This window comes from Balaenoptera acutorostrata, chromosome 18 (genome assembly GCF_949987535.1).
Source record: "Balaenoptera acutorostrata chromosome 18, mBalAcu1.1, whole genome shotgun sequence".
Lineage (NCBI taxonomy): Eukaryota > Metazoa > Chordata > Mammalia > Artiodactyla > Balaenopteridae > Balaenoptera > Balaenoptera acutorostrata.
Genome location: NC_080081.1, coordinates 78,297,260 through 78,314,418, shown reverse-complemented (window position 1 = coordinate 78,314,418; position 17,159 = coordinate 78,297,260). Strand labels below are relative to the sequence as shown.

The window sequence follows — 17,159 nt, the reverse complement described above, 5'->3', positions numbered from 1 at the left end:
CCCACCCCTCTAGGTGGTCACAAAGCACCGAGCTGATCTCCCTGTGCTATGTGGCTGCTTCCCACTAGCTATCTGTTTTACATTTGGTAGTGTATATATGTCCATGCCACTCTCTCACTTCGTCCCAGCTTACCCTCCCCCCTCCCCGTGTCCTCAGGTCCATTCTCTACGTCTGCGTCTTTATTCCTGTCCTGCCCATAGGTTCTTCAGAACCTTTTTTTTTTTTTTTTTTAGATTCCATATATATGTGTTAGCATACGGTATTTGTTTTTCTCTTTCCGACTTACTTCACTCTGTATGACAGACTCTAGGTAGCGAGAGAAGGTGAGGCAGCTTCCAGGTGGGTCTGGAGGGAGAAGTCCCCATGGCAGGCCCTTCCCCTTAGAGTGACGTTTGTGCCTTTGCTTCCTCTCCACGATCAATCACGAGCTAATAGGACCAAACTGAAGACGGTGCTGTCAGGCCTTGATCGGATCCCGGACCCTTAGAACTGACATCACTTAACTAGATCTCTCTGACTCTGTGTAGTTCCTTTTAGTGTAGGCATTCGTGTGCCTAAGAGTTTAATGCCTGTTCTCTTCTCACACACACACACACGCACACACACACCACTAAGAAAAACATGGTGAAACTATTTTTTCAATCCCATGTGATCACTGATTCTTATCTTCTCCCATCAGTGTCTATTAACATTGATTTCTGACTTAAAAATAGCATCGAGAGAACAAATGCACCCAATGCTGTTTCTCACAGAACCAACTCTGAGAGCCAAGCTGGAATGCAGAGGCCCCAGGGAGAGTGGGGTGCAGGGCGAGTCCCCCTGAACAGAGGTAAACCCCCTACCCTCACTGTGCCTCAGTTTCCTTCTCTGTAAGGCAGGCAAAACAGTACCAGCGTCACAGGGCAGTGGCGGGGTTTAATTACGTCACAGGTTAAGGACCTGGCCTCTTGACCCCTAACTCCGCCCAGACACCTGGGTCCTTTCTCAGGGGCAGGCGCGTGGGCAGCATTCGGCCCTGCGGACAGTCTCTTCCCTCTGCCCTCCTGTCCCCTTCCCCACCCCGGGCCCCTTCCCCCTTCTCTGCCTCGCTCAGGGCTGAGGCTGGGGCCCCAGGTGCATCTTCACCCCCAGCTGCCTGCTCTCTGCTCAGCCCTCCCCCATCTGCATCCCAGCCCCGTGCTTCCACCGGGTGGTCCAGACTGTCACAGACCCACCCTCCACGCCATCCCTTCCTGTATCCGATTACGGCAGCAGCGCCCAGCACCCAGGACAGAAGCGGGCAGCCACCCAGGTGATGACGGGGACCTGCATCCTCGCCGAGCATCCTGACAGCAGCCGGCCTTCTCTCCTTTCTCATCGTCTCTTTGCTGGATTCTGTCTCGCCAGTCATCCCCCTGCCTCTGGTTTTAAGTCCGCCCTTTCTCTGCCCCTGGAGCAGCTCTCCTCGCCTAGACTCTGCCCGGTGCAACCCAGCGCCCCGGCCCGCAGCCCTGAGATGGACCTTCCACCACTGGTGTCTCAACTCCCATCGCACTTGGATCCCAGCAGCTCACCCAGGGCTGCTCGGGGCTCCCCCTCGGGGGTCTGCGTGGGCCCTGCCTCCTGCCCCAAGCCCCCAGGAAAGGCCCCCATCCCTGAAGCCCTTCTAGAACTCAAATGCTTACAATGCACCCTGCGTTCCAGTGACGCTCTACGTGCTTGTCGCCCTGGAGCACACGCCCCATGGGAGGAGAGGATCGCCCGGTTCACCGTCTGTCTGGTGCCCGGTGGGAGGGCGGCTCCCGTGCTGGGCCGTCTCCCCAGAACCCCTCCGAGAACGGCCCTACCCCCAGCCCTCTCCTCCCTCCACGGGGTGCCCTCCTGGGCTGCGGGCACTGCCCTCCGAGGGGGTGTTAGGTTCCAGTGCCTCCACAGCCCCGGCCCCCAAGCAAAGCCCGTTCAGTCCAGCCCAAGGAGGGGAGCAAGGCCGAACGAGGAAACAAACCGAGCAGGGGCGCTGGGCGACCTCTTCGGCAACGCTTTCCTGATGACGTCACAGCAACAATGGGCTATTTGCTTAACTTTGCTAAGCCGTTAATTAGGGAAGGAAATTCTTATCCAGCCCACTCACCAAGGCTAAGTGAGCCGGGCCACCTGCGGATCTGGAACCCCTGGGAGCCAGAGCTGAGCTTCTCACTCCAGCTTTGGCTTTGCCCGTCTCATTCCGATATTTGGTGGCTTCTTTCAAGTCGAGTGGCCCCTCTCTGTTCCCCTCAGAGCCTTCCTTCTCCCGCACTCACCCCAGCAGTTTTCATCAGTTCATTCATGGATGATTTTTTGCTGAAAAGAAATCTGTCAGTGTCCAGGCAGGGAAGGAGCTGCAAATTCCAGAAACCCTCCTAGCACTCACTCTCCATTTAAAATATGTTACACACACACACACACACACACACACACACACACACACACACTCCAATGCATTACTAGAGCCAGTTTGGCAAATTAACTTTAATATACAGATACAAAACAACAAATATAGATTCACAGCATTTACAAGAAATCATTCAAATAACATTGTAAATATATATTTTTTTTTTTACAAAAACTTCAGAGAAAACACATATCAAGTTACAGCGATCTTGTACAACACAATTCAGCTGTCAACAGCCACTTCATCTGGAAGCTGTCACTTGACCTATACAGATAACATCACCTTGATGCTGGTGAGTTAGAATTGAAGGAACAGGTCACCAAAAGCCTTGCGAAGTAGGTAAGTCAAACACCGTGGATGCTAATATTTACAAAAAGAGACCAACTGTTAAATTGCAGAATCAGTTACAGTATTTTCTAAATTCAAGTGTCAGATACCTAATAAACAACTAAAGACAGTAATGTTAAGTTTGTGGTTACTAAATTTGCATCCGATATTTATGCTCCTGGGTTTGTTTTTTTTTTCAAGATCACACAGTTTCTACTTATTATTTTCAGAATCCTTTGGACTCCACCTTCGTTGCATCCATCCTGAGAAGAGCAGCGTCAGCCAGGTGAAATTTTAACAGGGAGAACAACTTGCGGGCCAAGCTTATTACGGGGACAACTGCTTTGGGGCAGTTTGGCCTTCTCGATGTGTGCCTGGCACCCCTGGCCTGTGAGCCACATTTATCCACGCTTGTTGGCACTGAACTGTGAGGGACACGTCTGTTTCTCCTCTCCTCAACAAAATATTACACCGCAATTTCTTCCCTAACTCAGGTGGCCGGGTTTTTTCTATTCTGGCTTGGTAACTAAGTTGATCTGCACTGAGGAGAATCAGCGGTCTGGGCCTGTAGAGATTCCCAACCGATAAAATGCTGGCGCATGGCTTTTACAAAAGATTTCTATTGTGAAACAGGTTTTGAATTAAATGCACTTTTGCTCTGTGTCTAGACAACAGCAATGTAGGATTGAGGGGATTTTCTGAACAGGCATGGAGCTCAGTCTTTGTATTATGAATAAAAAGGCACGACGATATTCAGAAGGAACGTGGAGATGGGGGTGAAATGTTTTCAACTACAAAATCAGGTCTACGGCAGGGGGGTGGGAAGAGATCAGATGTACCGAGAGCAAGAGACACAGAAGGTGTCCCAGGAAAGCCCTGGCAAATCCCTGCCACTCTTCTTCCAGTTTGCAGGCCAAAGACAAAGAATGCCATTTCTCCAGGACTTCACAGGTATTCTGTTGTACGATTGATTGCTTACAATCTACTGCAAGGTTGTTATACATGTTAGGCATCATCAAAAACCGAGAAGGCTGCTTTGGACCTGAGGTCATTTCAAAGGTCTTTCAACAGAGTTGGCAAACTCTGAAACATGATAGAGTAAGTGAAATTCATCAAAATGTTATGCCATCTTTTTTTTGGGGGGGGGGGCGGGGGGGCGGTCCACCGATATCACGCAGTGTAGTGTTAAAAAGAGAAAAAGACAGACAGAGAAAGCGAGATTCCCAGTGAAATTCATACACAACCTGTACAGGGGGCTTTTCGTTTTTTCTCTTTTTCTCTCCAAGTGGAACATGTGAGAAATCAAGAAGGAAGTTCGGCAAATGTAAAAACAGAACACAGAGCCATCTATTCTGTAGAGAACGCAGGCATTTGCTAATAAACCCAAGCTAGACACACAAATTTAAAGAGGACAAAGGACGTTCTATCCTTTTAAACGCACTTTAGCAGTTTTCAAATCACCTGGAAATCCAAGCAGGAGCCACCTAGGATGGACATCTGACCAAGGGACTGTCACCACGTGCCCTGGTGTCCGTGCTTCCTGTCCCTCTGTTGGGAAGCTTGAGGGGAGGAGGGGGGAGCCAGGAGTCAGGGCTCGGCCGAGAGACAGACCAGGGCTGCCGACAGCACGTCCAGCCCTTTGTCCCTGTGCTCTGGACAACGGGGGAGATGGAGGGAGATGGGGAGATGGGGAGATGGGGAGATGGGGGGAGATGGGGGGAGATAGGGAGATGGGGGGATGGGGGGAGACGGGGGAGACGGGGGAAGACGGGGGGAGATGGGGGTAGATGGGGTAGATGGGGGTAGATGGGGAGATGGGGAGACGGGGGGAGATGGGGTAGAAGGGGGGAGATGGGGGAGACGGGGGAGATGGGGGGAGACGGGGGCCCTCTGGGTGCTTCTGCACTGGGGGTGAGTCCTCACTGGAAATATGACATGAGCAACTGATTCTCTTTACTTCCTCAAAGTAATTCTATTAAAAAAAAAAAAAAAAAAAAAGCAATCCAACTGTTCACAACTGCCATATATACAAACAACTCTGTTTAGCACAGAGGCCCGACAATGTTTGCTGAGGCGGCCCACGAAAAGCATATTAAGCATAGTCTTCAAAATTTATCATTATATCTTGTTAGTAAAAAGGTCAGTTATATAAATGCAACGAAAACTGAGAAGCCTGTTCGGAAAGGAAACACACACACACACACACACACACACACACACACACACGAGCACGCGGACCCACGGCACCTCCCGAGAAGCTTCCTCACAGAAGCGGCTTCGGTGCCGGGACCTGCGCCCCGAGGTCCCCAGAGGCAGCACCGCCTGGGTCCCCCCTGCCCCCCGGGAACAGCTCTGGGTGTGAGGAGGAGGGGGGCCACACCTGGAGCCTCAGGTGTCCCCTCTGTTAGGACCGTACAGGTGTGTTTATTCTCAAGCAGGAACTGGGTAGAAAAGAGAACTTTAGAGGGTTTCAACACCAAAAAGAGATTCCCGAGTAGAAAGCCACAAGACATGTAACAGGACCCCCGCCCGGTGCATGAGGTCAATGGAAAGGTGTTTCTCTGGCAGAGCCTGTTTCCTCCCGGCACGTTTAAAAGCCGTTTTCATCAGAATTTACCATCTAGAAAAGGCAAGGAGGTTGCCGCTGACCGGCGTCTGCCGCGTGGCCTTCGCTAGAGAAGGCTGCTCTGAGTCTGGGTCTATTTCGTGAGGTCTCTTCCATACGGAACCTTTCTTCAGAAACCTGTCGACATGCTAATCATGGCACGGCGGACACTACCGCTCGGGGCTGTGGGACAAAGTCGGCTTCAAACATGGAGGAAGCAGGACCCTTGAGCCTCTGGTTTTCAGTGGAAGAAGGTACGTGTCACTGTCACTTGACCGGCGAGGACGGAGGCAGAGGGAGGAACAGGCACGCGGACGCTCTTTTAAGGACACGTTTCAGCTGGGAGGTCTGCACGTTCACTCCGTCATCAAACTACAGGAAATGGGTTTTCCTACTGGAAGTGCACGTGCGTAAAGTTTCTCAGGTTTCTGCTCGGGGAGTGGCACGCGGGGGGGACAAGCGTACAAAGCCAGCCGCGGGCTCCCTGCCCCCCGAAAGCAACGGCGTCTTGGGAGCGCGTGGGTCTCTGTGCACCGCGGGCCCCGGACCACGTGCGCAGGAGCCTGCGGGAGAGGCCCGCCCACCATCTGGCGACTGCGTGAATGTGGAAGACGCCAGGGGACCCCAGGGCCCCGACGGGGCTGCGGTCACCGCCCGCCACCCCCTGACCCCGGCGCTCCCCTCCCCTTCAAGACCGAAGGCAGAGTGGCCCCGCCCATCCTCCTCGGGGAGACCCACCCGGGGCCTGGACCGCAGCTCGTCCTCGGCCATGCTCCCGGCTCCCCGCCCAGCATCTCCAGAGCCCACCGCGGTTCCCCGGCGGCGGCCGCCTCGGTGGGCTTACGGCGGCGGGGAGCGGCCCAGGCGACACTGGAGCTGTGCGTCATGCCCCCCTCGCTCCCGAGAAGGCAGCTGGGCCTCTGCGACCGCCGGCGAGGCCAGGTCTCCTCACCGCGTCCCCAGGGGAGGTGTTCAGCACCGGATCCCCGTGCCCCGTGCGGAGTACACTCCTTGGATGGGGCCCAGGAGGGGCACGGCGCCCCCCTCCCCGGCCCCCCGCGTCACTTCCTGAAGGGGGTGAGCTTGTTGAAGGTGTGCCAGAACAGCGACGGCTTCCTCTTGGGCTCCGCCAGCGCGAACACCTGCTGCTGCGGCAGGCTGGCGGGCACGGTGACGTGGCGCTGGTGGACCGGCCGCAGGCTCTGGAGCGGGGGGGCCGAAGGGCATCCTCCGCCGTAGCCTGATGCAGGGGTGGGGAGGGCAGAGGGCCACGGACTCAGCGCCGGCGGCAGCCCCCAGGGAAGAGCAAGCGCCGGTCCCCACGCCGACCCTCCAGTCACCTCCCCCAAAGGGGCCCCGAACGGCCGTCCTGACACTTACACTCAGACCCTGCGTGCCGATCGGGACACAGACTACCGCACTGAATCCTCACTTAAAACCCTCCCAGGACGGTACCGTGACAGCCAAGTGACCGGGAAGGAAACAGACACCCAGGGCCACTGTGTAAATGTCACCGGCAGGACGTCTGTGCGGGATGAGAAGCCGTGAAGTGCTTTCTGTGACAGCCCGGAGTTCATACTGCTCTCCACTTACGGGATGCAAGTATTTGGTGCCTCTGAGCCTCAGTTTCCCAATGTCTAAGACGGGGTAACGGTGCCCACTGGGTTGTTACGAGAATTAAATGAGTGAATACAAGTTACGTGCTTAGAGTAGCGCCCCTGATACCTCATCGAATTAACCAAAGCTGTTTCTTTGGAGCTGGCATACAAAACCTGCCCACAGGTGGTCAGAAAGTTGTGTTAAATGAGCTACAAGACCACACGCTAACTGTGAAAGTCAGCATGAAAAGAGGAGAGAGTGGGAGTTTAGGAAGAAGAGAGGCCTCCGTCCACAATCCCTCCCTGCCCCCGACCTGCCGCAAGGCTCTCCTCCTCTTCCAGGGCGGCAGAGAGGATGACATGGGAGAACTCATGGAAAGTGCAGGACAGGCGACCCCCAGAAACATGAGTGCTCTTTCAAACTAGCTGCCTGGCCGCTGAGCCAGTGACCCTTGGAAGATACGGACGGGAACTAGTGAATCCCAACAAACTGATATTTACCAGTCACCTGCCATCCAAAGTGGAGATGCAAGAAATAAATACTTAAAATGAGATTTTCTGCCTTGAAGATATCTGTTAACTTTGTGTGTGTGTGTGGTGGGAGGGGGGTGCGGCAGGGAATTCTGCATTTGAGCAGAGGAAGCAGGGCTTTGCTAAATGCTGTTCTGGTAATAAATTCTTCTCAGCCCATCAGTCCTGGGCTCAACTGGTCCTTGTTTTTGCATTTTCGGGTAGGAAAATACCAAATGGGATAAATTTCACATGAATAAAATTTGCAGAAATACAACACGTAGTTTTGGAATAAGAATCCTTATTGTTTCATTTCTGTTGGGCTAGAGTATCTGTACTATGCGTGTGTGGACTCTGGGGTCTGTGTCCCGGGCCTTGGTATTTTGTAAGAGCTGCCCAGGTCATCATTCCCTGAGAATGTGCCCGCAGGGTAGAGAATCCAGGCTCTAAAGAAGCCAGAGGATCTTCTTTTGCTTTCGCTCCTTGCTTGACACAGTGAACTTTTACATCTTTTTTCTCATCTGAACTAGGACATGCCTTCAGCTGACAAGCAGTCTGGGGTTGGAGATTTCCTCCTCACATGCCCCAGACTCCTGGGCTGGTTGGCCTGTGGATGGATAATCCCTCCCTCCGCAGGGGAAGGCTCAGAGGGCAGGGCAGGGGCGTCCAGAAGCTCCTCGGCCCCAAGTCAAACACATTCAGAACCAAATGCAGATTTGGTTTTTAAACCGTCCACTGCTCTGAACTATCATCTTGTTTTACCCACATTTCTCTCCTTCACTTAAGAGTCGGTCATACCTAACAGCTTCGGGCATTTCTCCCCATTTTAATTCCAGTACTGACACACACACACACTAAGGAGATGAAAAACCTTCTCCAAAACTTACCTTTTGACTTTCCGTGTCCTGCCTTTTGAGCATTTAACATGGCGAGTTTCTTCTGATTTTCTGAAATTTCCATTCCTGGATTTAGAAACAAATGTAATATGTATTCAAAACAAGTGAAAACATTTCAGAATAAAACCTGCACCGAACCCATATTAACCCTGAGGTCTGCTCCATAACCCGAAGCAAAGAGCCTTAATCCTTCAGGAAGTAAGTATAAGGGGTTGAAGAAAGTGGAGAAGGAGGAGGATTATCACCCGGACGACCACATCACCATTCTCCCTACCGGGACACGTGAAGAGTGACAACCCGCCTTCTAAGAGTGGGCGGGTGCCTTCAGCCTCAGTTTCCTCATCTGTGAAATGGGTCCAACAATAGGACCCAAGGCACACCTGTCCCTGTCGGTCTTGTAAGCAGGTTTAGGAATATCAGGACCTGCGGTTCCCTGGGCTGTTCCCCAGTCTGTTCCCCGCGGGGGGTGAACCGGGAGAGGCGGGGGAGGGGCCGAGACCCCAGGGCTCACCCATCGCCCGGTCCTCCTGCACCCGCCTGCGCTCGTCCCTGCAGGCCTGCAGCCACCGCGCCTTGTCCTCAGGCTTCTTGGCACAGAACAGGTGCGCCTCGTCACCCGTCCTGCTGACCAGCTTGAAGGCGTTTCTGACGCCGAGGGTGCGGGCACCGTCGCGGCCGTCCTCCAGGTCCACGAGTTCCACGGCGTCCATGTCCGTGCGGCCGCGGTAGTAGAGCACGTCCCTCCGCAGCAGGTCCTTCTTGCAGGCCACCAGCTGGTGGTCAAACAGGAAGAACGTCCGCTGCTGGCTCTTGCCCTGCCGGGTGACCCTGGTCAGCTCCCCGGAGTGGATCAGCTCCGAGCTGCGCTCGAGGATGTCCTGGCCCTGGAGGGAAGGGTGGACACATGTCCTGAGGTCCCCCGACGCAAGGTCTCAGGGAACCGGGCATCGGGCGGAGCTGGGGGGGGAGACCCTGGCACGAATCCCCACGGGTGGGCCAGTTACACGAGGCCCAAGCGCAGGGCAGGGCCTCAAAGGCCGGTCAGACCTCGGCCGTCAGCCTCCTTGTGCAGGAAAACTCTTCTCTCTTTTCCCTATTCCATGGGAAAATGTGATTGAGCCCCTATGTTACCTGAGGGGTCTCCCTTATCAGAAAGATCTGGTGAAAAATTCTGGATGGGTGGGATCCAATCAGGATCCGAAATGGCAGCTGGCCTGGACCAACCCCCGAGAACAAGGAGACCCCCTGTGGCGAGGGGCTCAGTGCTGCAGACTCGGGGGGCTTCTATGCAGCTCCCCAGCATAACTAGCTCAGGGTCTTGGAAACAAGAGGCCAGATGGCAAACTGCCAGCAAGAAATTGGTAAACTTCTGACAAGAAATTATCCCCTAAATGTCAGAGTCCAAGAACAGGAGGAGAAACACACTTCTGTAATATTTAGGTCGGGTCTAATCCAATGTAACTTTGTGGTATTTGGTATGACACTGGCCTTTGGTTTTAAGATTTTACTCTCCTCTAGTCCCAGCTATTCACAATAGTTTTTGGAGGCAAAAGATCTCGACTCCGAAATAGCTTTTCTATTTACTTGCCTACAGCGATTCTGTGCCCTGGATTCTTGGCTCACAGGAGACTTAGATCCACGGACCCCAAGGTCCCGTCTGAACTCCCAGAGTCCATGAGGGCCTTGAAAGAAGAGTATTTCTCTCCAGTGTTCACTGCTGTCACCTGCTTTAGTTAAAAACCTAACTTCTCCATCCAAACTTTCACAATCCTTGGGCAGGGTGAGCTCTGACCAATTAATCCGCTGCAGGATGACTCTTGCTGTGTCTGAAAACCATCTGAACAACGTGGGCTTATTGTCCTCGGTGATGGCCTCAGGTGCAGTGGTCCGTGGGTCCCATTCTGCCCCATGGCCTGTGGGTCCCATTCTGCTCCCTCACCTTTCTGTGCTTCAGTTTCCCCATCTGTTAAATGGGATAATAATAGTTCCTACTTCATAGGACTATTGAGAGGGTTAAATGAGTTCATATATTTAAACGACTCAGACCAGCGCCAGGCATGTGTGAACACGGTACAGGCACTAGCTACTGTCACTAATGTTTTAATAAATAAAAGCGTATGTGTGTGCGTGTGCGCGTGCACACTGGGCCATCACCACAGGCTGTGTATCAAGCGCTGCGTGGCACTGTCTTAGGCGATCCTCACAACAGCCCTACGAGATAGGAAACGTTCCCCTCCCCATCATGCAGCTGGACTATCAATCTCGCCCAGATCGTACAGGAGCCGCACGCCCACCGTGACGCAGCCTGCGCTGTCACCGTTCTCCAGCTGCTCTCCCGGGGCCACAGTCAAGCAGGAGAGACGGGCTGCACGCACGCAATCAATTGGTTACAGACCCTCTTCAGAGTACTCCCTGGTGGAGGTGGAGGGTAAAGCGTTTGACTGCTAGCTTTAACAACGTGCGTCCAAACATCATGCCATTAAAGCCAAGAGCACAGGGCGCCAATCACGGGACACAAAGTGAGCCGTCGCCTTAGACGACCACAGGTCGGGGGTGTGTGGGTCGAGCTGCGCGCTGAGCGGGGAGGGTTCCCAGGTGCCCCGCAGCCCACGATGGACCGCAGGTGGGGGGTGGGCTCCCACGTACCTCCCAGCCCACGATGGACACCTGCCACCGTGCTATCTTGTCTATGCTTTCCAGCTTGCGTTTTCGCTCATTGATCAGACAGGCGACGTTCTTCATGGCCTCGTACGCTGCCTTTATGTTGCTGTAATCGCTGCAAAGTGAGGGGTTAATTTTAACCACGTAATGGGCACCTCGCAAATGAGGACCCACGAAACAATACATTCCATCCGTGACTGTACACTGACAGTCCAGACAAGATGGCCTTTAAACAATAGCCATTGTTCCCCTTCCCTTGTTCCTTCGTGAATAGGCTACAGTTCGCATAGGTTAAGGGAGCCGACCGAATGCCACCCAGAATCCTGTGGAATAAGAATGTTGTCGTTCGTTTCCCAGAAACCACAGTGAAATGAAGCAAAGGCCACAAGAAATAAGTTTCAGTCACAGTGACGACGGATTATTTTCCTTAATAAAGAAACGACGACAGGCCTCTGTTATCGCTCTGATCGTCATAGAGCTAGTTCTGCCATATAAAGTACTTTAATGATCCCCACCCATTCTCAAGAGTGGTCATTTGCTCTGAGTCAGGAAAGGAGGGGAGGACACAAGTGAGTTACGTAACTGCGGACACGACATTTCCCTCATCCACGCATCTTTACTTCTGGTGCCTTCCACCGGCCACAGTCAAATCAGACTCACATGTCTCCCCCAGCAGCTCCTCTAACCCACCCTGGAGGCACCAGGAAAACTGAAGCTCCGATCTGCACACAGGCTGCCAGAGAGCGTGTCTGGGGCCGGAAAGGTTTACATTCAAGTCTCGCTTCACATTAATAATTCAGGGACGTGTAAACCGGTCGCCCAGCTAACGAGCTAAGTCTTTTTTTTTTTCCCCACACTTTCCTGTGTCTTCCAGGACTCACAGAGCCTCTGGGTCCAGCCTCTGGACTGGACTGCAGTCCTCCTGCACAGCCAGGAAAAAAGCCTTGGGAGCAGACTCTGCTGTCCACGCACCAAACACCGCTCAGCTGCACTCCTGGGAGGTCCCTGGGCATCCCCCCTACCCCATTCCCGGACAGACCAGACCCCACTGTCTTCAGACAGAAGTGGAGCAGAAAAGGAGAACAAAGTGACACACAGGGGCTGCTAAAATAATGGGAGCAACCCCCCCACCAGAAAGGGCTCCAGCAATGAAGAAAAGTGTGCAAAATAACTGTATTTTTTTTCCACAAGTTTTTCTGTACAATTCCAGGAAAGAGGTAGAGTGTAATGGTTTTCTAAAATATTTTGTTTTACTTCAGACAAGGAAATGGGCTTTTTGTCATTTCTTTTAAAATGATTTTTTTTGAAACAGCCAGAGTATGCAAATGCCTCATAGTGAAAAATGCCCTTAAAAGAGAAAAATGAAGTGTTGACGGGTGATGAGTACACTCCTGGCATAGCTTCCCTGTCTTTCGAGATGTCCTGCTTCTTAATTTGCTTATTTCTTTTCTCAGGTTCCTCATCACGATGACTTTTTATTCTTTTTAAAAAAATTTCTTCAAATTTGTGACTCGCTTGACTTTGCTATTTTCTTTCTGTCAAAGTTTTCTGATTTTTCCATCAGAAAAAGAAAAACATACATAGCTCTTTCCTTTTATTTATTTCAATCAACTCCTTTCTCTTATTCCTTTCACCTTAATTCTTGAAACTAACATCATCATCTGGGTATGCTGTTTAGCGACCCAGCTCTTTCTTTCGACCTTCTGATCTAATTGCGAAAAGACCCCTTTCTCAGCCCCGTCTCTCCACAGGAGTCCAGGCGCAGAGGACAGAAGAAGGACCTGTCCCCCGCACCCTCCAGAGCAGGCGCTGCCGTGGAGAATCGCGCTGCTCTCAGGGCAATAGTCAGATGTTAAAACCCAGAGCCGTGCGGTTTGCTGCAGCAGATTTCCTCTGGGCACAGTTTCTCCCCGCTCCCTTTTCCCACTAGACCCCTTCAAGACTGTCCTTCCAAGGGCTGCAGGTGGAGTGAAAGCTTTGCGCCGTGACACGGATGTCACGGATGAGGTCTGGTTCTCATCGAAAGCAATAAGCTTTGTCCTAAAACCTTGCTGGACGACGGCTGTGTCCCCACTGGCCTGCCAGTTGTGGGCTGCTGAGAACACAGCGAGGACCCCACGGCTGCCGGCGAAAGGGGCCCTGTGGTGGAGACCCTTTCCCACATCTCAGAGAGGGGGCAGGCCTGCTCCGACACGTAATGGGTGACAGCTCACGTACAGTCACAGCACGATCAGACGTTGCTCTGTGCACGCGGGGAAGTGAAGAGTTGCTACTCGGTAAGCAGAGGTCGGTACTTTTGGGTCCCTCATTAGAATTCACAAAGTAAGCCCCAAAGGGAGACGGAGCATTCTGGTAACCGTGACGAGAAGCCCTACGCTCAGAGCCAGAGGGAACAGGGAGGACGGGACTGGGAGACAGAGCAAGCACCGAGCTGGACCAGGAAGGGCTCAGGGCCCAACAGGGTCTCAGGAGGATATGTCCCCCAAGTAGAGCCCGCACACTACGCCACGCCCTTGAGACTCCCTACTCTTTCGGAGTTCAAATTTTTCTGTGTCCTCACCCCTCTGCGAAGGAACTTTTTGTTCCAGCATATAACACAGTCAGCCCTGCATACCTAGGGGTTCTGCATCCGTGATTCAACCAGCCGCAGATTGAAAATATTTGGGAAAAAGATTCCAGAAAGTTCCAAAGAGCAAAACTTGAATTTGCCACAGGCCAGCAACTATTTACACAGCATTTACATTGTATTTACAACTATTTACATGGCATTTACATCGTATTAGATATCAGAAGTAATCTAGAGATGAGTTAAACTATCTTGGAAGCTGTGCAAGGGTTAGATGTAAATACTGAGCCGTTTTCTATAAGGGACTTGAGCATCGTCAGATTTTAGTGACCAGGGGTCCTGAAACCAATCTCCACGGATACCGAGGTCTGACTGTACTGCTCTGAGGGTGAGCTGGCCTGAAATATCTTAAGGATAAGTAAGAGGAAAGAAAATATTTCTGAAACTGTATTCACACCAATCTATTTTTTGTTAATTGTTTTTATTCACTACTGAGTAGCTACAAGAGTATTTATAAAACATATGTCAATTATAATGACAGACAACACAATAAAAATCCCCCACCTGCTCATGACACAGTTTAAGAATTAATTCTTATTTTCTAATATCTCTAGAAATGGATATTCAGGAGCCTCTTCAATGACCCCATTTCAGTAGTTAACAACCTTAAACTTTCTAAACGACCTGGAAACGTCTTCCCGACAGCTGACTGAGAGCATCAGGAGGGCACCGCAGCCCACCCGGCACCGGCACCGCTGCTCTGCGCCCCACCCCCTCACTGCGCGCCACCCCCGACTGCGTGCTGCCCCCCGTCCCCCGCCCCCGCGCCCCCCGCGTGCAGGCGTCCAGGGGAAGCCCCTCCCCTGCGCAAGCCTCACGTGACCCTGCATCCTCTTGGGTGCCTCACCTGTGCTCCTGAGTGGTGTACTTGAGCAGCTCGGCCAGCTGCAGCGGGTACTTGCAGATCTTCTGCACGGGCGTCAGCAGGAAGCCGTCAATGGCGATGTCGATCATCTGCTGCAGCAGGCGGCAGGCCTCAAAGAAGTGTCGGTAGCGGCCCTGCTTCATCAGGCCCGCCAGCTCGGCGCAGGCGCCCGGGTGGTTGTTGCAGTACTCGGAGTAGATGGCGAAGCCCTCTTGCTGGGAAGGGGGGCACAGCTCCGTCAGGACAGGGCAGCTCTGGACCCTGACGAGGACGGACAACACCCAGCGCCCCCCCCCACCCCCAGGGAGGTTCCTGGACAGGGGGGCCCGTGGGAAGGGGCCACAGCCAGACCCTGGGGGTGGAGGGAGAGGCTGCCGAGGACGCAGAGCCCCGGCCCGTGCCAGGCCCCTTCCACAGACCCCGAAAGGGCGTGTCGGGCGCACAGGCCGCCCTGGGGAGCGGCGCCCTCTGTGTCACCCCCTGTGTCGCCTGATCCAGGAGAAGAGGGAGGTGCTGTCCCTGCGCTTGGCTGCCGCCTGTCCCTTCTCCTCTCCCGGGCAGGTGGGCTTCTCCACACGAGCAGGAAGACGCAAAGCCCCATCTCCTGGTCACAGGTCTCCTTCCCACCCTGCCACCTGCCATCCACGTAGGGGCCACCTCTTCCCCTCCCCCTTCCTCCTCCAGGCTGCCCTGCCCCCACTGGGACTCCGAGGGGGCCCCTCCCGGCCCCCCGAGGCTCCTCAGCCCCAAGGCCTCCTCCTTCACACACGTCCACCTGCCCGCAGCTGCGGTGTCTTCGGCCTGGGTCCTACCCCAGTTTATACCTGGCTGTCCTCTGGCTCACCACCTCTCCAGCCACACCCCTCTTTCTGCGTCCCTGCTGCTGTCACCCTCGCCCAGGCCCACCTCCCTGTCTCCCCAGAAGCAGTGACACCTCTGTCCCCAAGCTAGGCTCTCCTGTCCTCCACAGCAAGATCCGCGTGCCACTCTGCAGCCTCACCTTGGCTGACCTGGAAGCTTCTCTCCTACGACTTGTTCCCGTGAACCTCCTGCTCTGGCCAAACAGCTCTCCTACGAAGTCCCAAACAGGCCCAGAGCCCTCACGGGCCCGCCCCTCCAGCTGGAGACGACCACCAGCAACAGCGTCTCCAGCTGTTAAAGGCGGTCCACCCGAGGATCGGCCCCCGTTCCACAGCCACCGCAACGCTGCTGGGCCCAGAGGGGCGAGTGCTACACTAGCCCGGTCACTGGTGTTACCGCTACTGGTACTGCACCCTGACCATTCTGGCTGGGGGCGGAATCTTCTTCCTCTGAAATCTGTTGTATTAAAAAGTGACAGTCAGTCACCAGTTAGCGAGCTCAGGCCAGCATCAGGAGACTGTTCTGAGGCAGGTGCAGGCTTGGGTCCCAGAGCCGCACACCTTTGGCCTGAATCCACTTCTGCCAATTACTAATGTGTGACCCTGCGTCACTTACTCTCTGGGTGAAGCCTAGCTTCTGCATCTGGAACACGGGGAAAATAATCCTACCTGCGTCACAGCAGTACAGGAGCTGCCATACAGCCCTGAACACAGCCATTAACGTATAATAGACACCTGGTAGGTATTACTAGAAACTACCCCAAATACAACCCCTAAGTCGAAACTGCATAAAATTGAAAAGATTTTGAAATAATGGACTTGGGACACTCAGGTAAAGATCAACCATATACAGCAGTCCCCTTAATTTACAAGTGACACCCCCATCCTGCAGGAAATTAATATAGCAAACAAAGAAAGAAATTAAACGAAGTAGAACAAAACAAAAAGGACCCCTGTGCTTCAGGGAGAAACATTTCAAAATGATTTAGCCGGACGCTATCAGTAAGAAGCGGAGGGTGACGTACGTGTTGAAGAAAGCAGGACCCTATTTCGCTCAGGTGAGGCTCCTCTTTATTGTACTGTTTCTCAAGGTCTTTCAGGAACTTTCTTTGGAATTTGTAAATATCTTCAATGTTTCCAAAAATGGTGGCGAGCTGTGCGACCGTGAACATCGCCGTGTGCTTGCGACACTGTCGAATGTAGCCCTACAAAATAGGAAAGCAATGCTTGGTTTCAAATATTAGAGCTCAAAAATTGGTACTGTCACACTTTTCCTAAACTCTTAAGATAACCATTCTCTCATTCCGAAGTCCATTTCACAGCCGAGAAGTCCTGTCCAATACAGACGCCATCACTGGCTGGGCCACTCAGTGAGCAACGCTCACTGTCACGGCCCAGAGCCAAGAACGGCTTAGCCGAGGGTTCCACCATCACCCAGTTTCTACAGGAAACAACACAGATCCGTAGATATCTAATCTGAGGCCTGCACTAATCAGAGCACCACTAATTCTCTACGCCCAACGCCCTGGTTGTACGCGGCTTGGGTAGGATACGGAGGTAGGAAGGAAAGGCCATAAAAACGTGTAACAATTATCCCCAGATGGGCACCATGTAATTACACAGACTGAACTGAATATATGGTAAAACACAGACCACTGACTATTGGGGATGAATTTTAACAGGCTGTAGGCCAGCGGGTCTGGTTTACGTCTGGGCTTCCTCATCTGTAATGGGGGCGCGTGGGACCTGCCCGTGAGTGTCATGGGGTCGAGTTATGCCAGTGAAGGGCACGGTCGTGCT

The 17,159-nt window shown here is 53.2% G+C and overlaps 1 protein-coding gene across 11 annotated transcripts in view; it reads right to left on the bottom strand.

Annotated features, from left to right (window-relative positions):
- Positions 1–2,479: 2,479 nt before the first annotated feature.
- Positions 2,480–17,159, bottom strand: part of SPATA13 (spermatogenesis associated 13) — a 266,585-nt gene continuing 251,905 nt past the window's right edge. For 7 of the 11 annotated variants that reach the window (XR_009005914.1, XR_009005916.1, XR_009005917.1 and 4 more), the window contains 7 exons: positions 16,385–16,564; positions 14,482–14,714; positions 10,994–11,123; positions 8,859–9,231; positions 8,339–8,413; positions 5,119–6,583; positions 2,480–4,297 (listed from right to left, as the gene is read on the bottom strand). Coding sequence is in view for 3 of the 11 variants with exons in the window: in XM_057532935.1 (XP_057388918.1) it covers positions 6,405–6,583; positions 8,339–8,413; positions 8,859–9,231; positions 10,994–11,123; positions 14,482–14,714; positions 16,385–16,564 (1,170 nt within the window). In the remaining 8 variants the exon portion in view is untranslated. Of the gene's footprint in view, positions 4,298–4,574; positions 6,584–8,338; positions 8,414–8,858; positions 9,232–10,993; positions 11,124–14,481; positions 14,715–16,384; positions 16,565–17,159 lie in introns of those variants that run through there. The other 4 variants (XR_009005915.1, XM_057532936.1, XM_057532937.1 and 1 more) reach the window with 4 other exon arrangements.